At 37.2% G+C, this 8,036-nt stretch overlaps 1 protein-coding gene across 1 annotated transcript in view; it reads right to left on the reverse strand.

Moving 5' to 3' along the window:
- Positions 1–623: 623 nt before the first annotated feature.
- SLC12A2 (solute carrier family 12 member 2) overlaps positions 624–8,036 on the reverse strand; it is a 90,728-nt gene continuing 83,315 nt past the window's right edge. Inside the window, exons 23-27 of the mRNA XM_023514764.1 lie at positions 7,168–7,279; positions 5,138–5,224; positions 3,618–3,753; positions 3,083–3,150; positions 624–912 (exon numbers count right to left, since the gene is read on the reverse strand). Of these exons, the coding sequence (XP_023370532.1) occupies positions 777–912; positions 3,083–3,150; positions 3,618–3,753; positions 5,138–5,224; positions 7,168–7,279 (539 nt within the window). The 3' untranslated portion in view covers positions 624–776. The remainder of the gene's footprint in view (positions 913–3,082; positions 3,151–3,617; positions 3,754–5,137; positions 5,225–7,167; positions 7,280–8,036) is intronic.

Raw genomic sequence — 8,036 nt, forward strand, 5'->3', positions numbered from 1 at the left:
GACAGATTTCTCTTCAAATAAATACAAATGATCTTATTTAAAAAATGACATGTAATTTTTCAGCATGGTACATTGTAAGTATTGGATAATAATGAAGACTGAAATAATAGCCAATCAGAGGAGATTAAAAAGGTATTTCAGGGCTTTTTATCTTAACTACACTTACATGTACTCATACAAACTTAACCTTGGGGTCACTTTTTGGTTACCATTTTTCATTAACTTGCCCTAATTTTCACCTTTAATACCTAACAGATACCTTTAAAAAAGGAATAGAAAACATACAGTACTCAACATTAATTGGTCAATGGAAGAAGAAAAGCAGTGTCCATTTTGTCTTAAAGTGGAAAAGACTAGAAACAAAGATTAACAGCTGAAGGCAAAGTTTGACATTCTACAAATTTATAAAAGAGGATATATGGATGAAATTTGGTTAATTTCAGAAGGCACCTCAAGGCTAAAGGCTTTTTGTACTCCTTTCATCAATCAAAAAATAACACATTTTTATTGCTATTCAAGTAGCAAAGGAAAACTACTCTCGTGAACTTCAGTCCAAGAATCACCACCATTCATTAAGATTGAGATATGGAATTGACTAAAACTGAAGTCTCCATACACATATCAATGGAGCAACTTTCCTGTGTGCTTTCAAAATAATGAAATAGTGAAAGAAAAGTCACCATTCGCCATTGTGATGTTAATGTCATTGAAGATTTCAGTTTACTTCACTAGGCACTGAAGTACCACTCTGGAGGACCGTCCATCGTGTAGAACATTTACGAATAGAAGGTAAGGACGCTCTGATGATTCCCACGGACGAGGAGGATTGGTGGGAGGTCTTTAGATAGAGCTTCTAACCATGCCATATACAGAGCACTAGACACAGCACCTTTCCGTGCAACTGGGAGACTCCTGGTATCCAAAAGAGAAAAGAAATTGAGTAATGCATTTAAATTGAGAAAGATAAAATGTAACAAAAATTATAAATAACAGTAACTAGAATTTACAATAATTTATAATTACAGAACACTTCTGAGCATGGGGAAATACTCCACACAGGATCCCAACTACAGCTGTGTGTCACCTAACGATGGGATGTGCCACAGGGCAATTTTCCCCTTGTGCAAAACACTGTGCACTTACACACATCTAGGTGGTACAGCCCACTACACACCCGGGCTGGCTGGTGCCCGGGCTACTGCCCCAGCTACAAAACCACACAGTGTGTCACTCACGTATGGAATTCCATAGGCAACTGTAACACAAAGGGAAGTATTTGTGTCTACAGATAGAAAAGGTACAGGGCATCCTTCCTTTCTTGCTGAGGGATGGCAGGCGGGAGCCAGGATGCCTGGCCATTCTCTCTGTCCCCATCCTTCTTCCTCTCACTACCTGCTCTCGGCTTTCTTCTCTACTACTCATCTCTTCTCCACTCTACCTCCTCACTGTAATATACAATCAACATATACTTTTATATCCTTATAAAAAAGAAAAGGTACATAAAAACACACTATCACATAATCTTAAGGAACCACTGTCATATATGCAGTCCATCATTGACCAAAACACTTTGATGCAGGGTTGACTATATTAAACAATCACAGCACTACTGCATGTTTTCAACTGTAAACAAAAGATATTTTAAAATCTGTTCATAAGAACAGTAAATATTCCTATAAACCATAATACATTTGGCATCTAACACTAAATCCAAAATTCTCCCTTCTTCAATGAGAATACAGAGTGCCAAAAAATGTATACACATTTGAAGAAAAGGAAAAAACTATATTAAAATTATAATATTCAAGCTACGTTTGACTTAGACAATTATAAGAGATACAAGACAAACATTATCAGTATAGATTACTACAATATTTTTGGAGACAGAGTCTCACTATGCACCCTCAGTAGAGTGCTGTAGCATCACAGCTCACAGCAACCTCAAACTCTTGGGCTTAAGCAATTCTCTTGCCTCAGCCGCTCACGTAGCTGGGACTACGGGTGCCTGCCATGATACCTGTCTATTTTTGTGTTATTGCTGTCACTGATGTTCAGCTACTAAGCTATGGGCGCTGAGCCAATTATTACAATTTTAATACAGTTTTTCCTTTCTTAAAATGCATATATATATTTTTGTTACCCTCTGTAGAATTTTTTTAGGAGAAAGAGATGTTTGTATCGGAATTCAGAAAATGGAATTTAGAACCATGGATAAGAAATTCTTCTATCTTTCTGAGTTTTAGTTTCTACTTACAGGTGATGGTATAGTGGGTATTTACTATGCAGAGTGAAGTTTTTTTCTAAATTTCTATGCTTTAGTGTTTTCCATTATAGGTATCTGATTATCATCAGCAGAACTTGAGACATACTGCTTTATTAAATGTCTGCTGTGAAATTAACAACAATCCTTTAATGTCACTTCTTTTCATCATTTGACATGGTTTTCTGAAGACCTGAGCTTTCCTTATCTATTAAGGACACAGGCTTCAGAACTATGAAAATTTGGGTTCAAGTGACATCTAGGTAACGTACTTTATTAATATAGAGGAAGAGCCAAAGTAGGCACTCAGCACCTATATTTAACTTGAGGACAATGTGTCCATATATAAACTTTGTGTGTGAGGAAAGCTGTGAGTGGGATTCACGCAGAAATCAGTATTTAAATTTAATCCTCTAAATAACTTTCTGCAGTTATTTTCATAAGGAAGCTGTCCAGGATCCAAATTTTAACATAAGAACACCCACCTCACTTATCCTTTAATGGCTGTGTCATAATGTTTACAAAGCTAAGAAATTTTGAAAAAGTAAGAAGGAGGATAAAGAAAAGTTTTTAGAATAACCTACTATGATAAAGAATTCCTTAGATTCAGACATACTTAGGTTAATATTTCTGTTTGTCTCTCCTCCTAATTTAGATGATTTCTCCCCAAAATCTTACAGTATATTCAAAAAACTTCTTTTTTTCTTATAACTAATAACTCATTATGGATACTACATAGACATGTACTTGGAATAAAAATTGATTCAAAGTACATTATCATAAAATAAACAGTAATAAAATCTTAATACAGATATTACTTACATGACAATAATATTAGCTGTACTTGAATGTTCCTTTAATAATTCATTTAACCTGATCTGACGGTATGTCTGGAAAAGGAAACAGGACAAAGTCATTTCCAGGCCACTTGAAAATCAGAATCTTTTAGAATCTAGCATGAGTCATAAAATTATAAGTAGACAATGAAATCAAATTAATTTGATGTCATAAAAATATGTTTCCTATTTTTAAAAAGTAATTATTTCCACTATCCACACACACACACACACATCTAGACTTGGCCTGGTCACTGGGCCAGATTCTTCTCTTTCACCCTCCCCTCCACACCCAAGTAGCTGCACACCTGTTTTCTGTCCTCCTGAAGTGCACTTCTTTTTGTTTTTTATTTTTCTTATTACATTTTTCCTATTACATGGAAATTCTTCCAATAACTTGAAGTAGATTTAATTTACACAATGGCTCCCTTGCATTTTAAATTTAGAGTTTTTGATATTTATGTCTTAAGAATTTTAAATAACAACACTAAAGATTAATGAAGGGTAGAAGAAAAGAATACCTTTGTCTTATAAAGTTCAAGCTCATTATCTGTTATTCGCCATGGTTCATCTTCTTTCATTTTATCTGCAATATCTTGTTCTTTATCATCTTCGTGAAGTCTGTATGGCTCAATCATTTCATCAAAAGCTGTAATACTTACAAAAGAGACCACCGACCATTACCCTTATCTGAATTACACATCTGAGTCTTAAACAATAAATTAAAACCTGAAAACTTAGTGCTCTCATCTATTATGCTCCCTTCCACAGCCCAACTATAACAATCACTGGCAATTTATTAAGAAAAGAAAAGGTAATTTCTAGCCTCTGAAGCAGAGTTAGAAATGTAGGATCATACGGAGCACACAATCTGAGTATCCCTCATCTGCATTTTCAAATGCTACAAAATTTGGACCTTTCTAAGTACCAATATGATGCTCAAAGACAATGCTCACTGGAGTATTTTGAATTCCAGATTTCCAGATTAGGATGCTGAACTAGTATATATAATGCAAATATTCCTAAATCTAACAAAATCTGAAATTCAAAATACTTCCGGTCTCAATCACTGAAAATAAGGTTTTTACTTATTTTTTATTTTTCTTATTACATTTTCCCTATTACATGGAAATTACATGCCCCTGCTTCTATGCCCACCCTGCCCCAATCTGAATAAGTTTTATCAAAGTAGCCAAAATGAAGCCTTTGAACTGTAACTCCAATTGTGCTACTTTGCTCAGTACATCCAAAGACTTTCCCTGGTCAAATACCAATGAATGAAAGTTGTGTAAGAAAATACACTAGAACATTTTGAAGGGAGAAAAAGGCTAAACTAAAAATTTAGAAAGATACAGAATTAATTTCTAGATCCAAAGATCCTTACTAGGATAAATTAATGACATTCTAACCCCCCATGAATAATGAAAAACATTTTTCAGTATCAAATCTGGTGTGAAGTCCATGATATGTATAGTTTTATAATAGCAGCCACCTCTCCCTGATTATAAGTCTCACAATCTTACTCTTTTCTATTTAAATAAATTCTTTATATCAGCTTCATCATTTATTCAACATTTATCTGAGAAAAACTATCTTTGATAAAATGAACAGAACAACCTCTACATACCATTCTCAGGTAAAATATCCTAAGAATTTGTGCTAAGAGAATTCTGAATGCAATTATTGTATACAAATTCTTAGATTAGAAATAAAACAACAGTAGAAAATAATAGGTATTTCGTGTAGGGACTGAGTGGTTATAATGCATGTGGGGGAAATGAATCATTTTTAGCATTAACAATTTTCAGAAATTATACATAAAGTAGTAATTGAAATCCTCTCTGAAAATTGAAAAAACTCTGAGTATACTTCAATATCTGCGATAGGCATGGCAAGCATTAGTGCTAAAGCTTAAATATCTAATTTCACATGTAATTAATAGCAGAAAAAAATACCCTGGGTAATTAGTTTAAGCTGAATCTATGTCTGAATATGAAATCTGTAGAAGTATCAGAAATTTATAGTTTATCCAATAACTTACTTTTCTTTCTTTGGTTTGGTGTTGATATCTCCTAGGACCATGATGTCTGAGAAGTCTATCCGGAACTTACTAAGCAAAGTAGCCATCCTACAACAGAAATGCATGACACTGAGAAACACAGAGATGTGCAGTAGCACCCAGAGTTCCTTCCTTCCCGGGCTGGATCCATACGCCTTAAGAGTGTGGTTTACAGGAAAAGCCTATCTGGTGATAAACAGAGCCCATCTGAATTAACTCACACCATTCATTCACAAGCAGACTCCTAAATTCCCTGAGCAGAGACTACTGTTACATTCTTTACTTTCTCTGAATCTTTCCTTGTTATCCAATAGTGAGTAAAGACATTATGAATGAAATCCGAATGACAACTAGTGCTGGTTCCTGGGCGGTGGGGGGGGGGGCACAATCAGGTGGGTTTTTAAAAATTATTATTTCAGAATTATTAGGGGGTACCCATGTTTTATTTACATACTTTGTTTTCTGCACAAATTGGGTCAATAAGGTCATAAGCATGCCCCCCACCCAGACAGCGCACGCCACACCCCACAGGTGTGAATTTACTTCCCCTTCCTCCACTCCTCTAAGTGAAACGTCATGGGCATGGAGAGACAACTAGTGTTTTTTAAGCTAATTTTAACCAAATTATATTGGTAAATATATGGATTTCAGTAAAAACTAGTAAATGAAAAATTATTCTTCCATTTAAGAAGAATGCTTATATCAACATCCAAATATGATTTGGGGAGCCAAACTGAACATACAGCTAATAGCTGCTTAACTTTACAGCTTTTTTTGGGGGGGGGGATGAAGAATTAGAATTAGTCTGGAAAAGGAACACCCATGAGCCTGATTACTCACTAAGTACTCTTTTGGAGGCAAAGTTGGCAATCACTGGTGGCAACATTCAAGATAAACTGAATACACAAACATACACACAAGAAAAGCAATGAAAAAATCCAGAATTTTTAATAAAATGAGTTTTTAACATTGAGATATGAGATAGTAGAAAACAGATAAGCTACAGGTTTAACTATTAAATTCATTACTAGTACTTCTTACATAATTCATTATTAGAAATGATTAAACATCTATTTGAATTCAAGTATCTACCTATACTAAATGCTAAACATTATAGGGTCCATAAAACTCAAATTTAAGAAAATATACTATGGGCCATCATGTGAGGAGTGGCAGTATCAGTGTATTCAGATTCAGGAAGGAAAGTAGTCAAGGGACAAAGTGAAAAAAAATGGGGAAGGCATGTGGAAGAACCGAGCTGGGTCTTACAGAATCGAGCATTTAAACGGGTCACAGGAATGGCAAGAAGAGCTGTTTACAAGATTCAGAGATGAGCGTAGGTACAGAAGCCTGAACTCACAGGACGTTTGGGGCATGTGTGGAAGTGTAAACAAGTATCGGGCATTCTAGGGGGAACAGGAGATAAGACGGGAAAGGGCAGGAGGACAAATGTCAGGGGCCTTATCGCAATTAGACTTTCTCTGATGGAGAATGGACAAGCTGCTGAGGTCTCGTGTGCAGGAGCACACTCTGCTTTCCGAGTGTGAACCAGGGAGCCATGTGTACCACACATACACGCAGGAGTATCAGAGAAGAGACCTGGGCGCTGAAGGCAGAGGAGAGAAGCCCTGAAAGCAGAGGGAAGATGCAGCGGCACAGACAGGACCAAGGGGCTGGGCAGCAAGGGCATCCTGCACTCCTGCTGTCTAGAAGTCAACAAAACGCACCATACGTGAATATGTAATCTCTGTGTACTTTCTTCCCCGATTAGAAGGAAAAAAGCTGCTTAACATTTTAACATTGCAAGTATTTAAAGAGGACCCTCTAAATGCTAACATGTTTAAAAAAGTTTTATTTAAATAAAATTAAGTACCTACAACTTAAACATGAAGACTAAATTAAAGAAAATGAAGTTATATTTAACTCGATTTTTACTAGTTATTCTCTTAAGCCCATGATGTGAAAATGAAGTGTCACTAGATCAATGCCCTTCAATTTTAAAATGCACTTACGCTCTCCGGTCATGGTCTATTCTGTTTATTTTTCCACCAATGAACACTCTGATCTTACAGTCTTTCCACTTTTTCTTGGTAGTCAGCAGATAAGGTATTAATAAGGTCAAACCTGAATTATAAAAATATAACATGATTTATAAAATGCTAATTTTTCATTCAAAAACTTTAAATTCCAATTTAGTCTCTAAAATACATGTTTACTACAACTTAATATAAAACAAAATTCTTTCCATCCTTCCTTGATAATTCAGACAGAACAGCCACTGGGGCAGGCCTGTGCAAGGAGGAAGGTCCAGAGGCGTCTGGGTCCACCTGGGAAGGCTGCCAAATGGGCCAGTGGATGGACAGAGCTGGGAGACTAGACACACGCAGGAGAACCAAGGAAATGAGCACACTGGATGACCCTACTGCTGGGGGACTGGACACACCCAGGAGGACCAAGGAAACAAGCACACTGGACGACCCTACTGGTGGGAGACTGGACACACCCAGAAGGACTGAGGAAAGGAGCACACTGGACGACCCTACTGCTGGCCGAGTGAACACACCCAGGAGGACCAAGGAAACGAGCATACTGGACGACCCTACTGGTGGGAGACTGGACACACCCAGGAGGACCAAGGAAATGAGCACACTGGATGACCCTACTGCTGGGCGACTGGACACACCCAGGAGGACCGAGAAAACAAGCACACTGGACGACCCTACTGGTGGGCGACTGGACACACCCAGGAGGACCGAGGAAACGAGCACACTGGACGACACTACTGGTGGGCGACTGGACACACCCAGGAGGACTGAGGAAAGGAGCACATTGGATGACCCTACTGGTCAGCAACTGGACACACGCAGGAGGACCGAGGAAA

The sequence above is a fragment of the Otolemur garnettii genome, unplaced genomic scaffold, assembly GCF_000181295.1.
Source record: "Otolemur garnettii isolate 467f Iridium unplaced genomic scaffold, OtoGar3 scaffold00003, whole genome shotgun sequence".
NCBI lineage: Eukaryota > Metazoa > Chordata > Mammalia > Primates > Galagidae > Otolemur > Otolemur garnettii.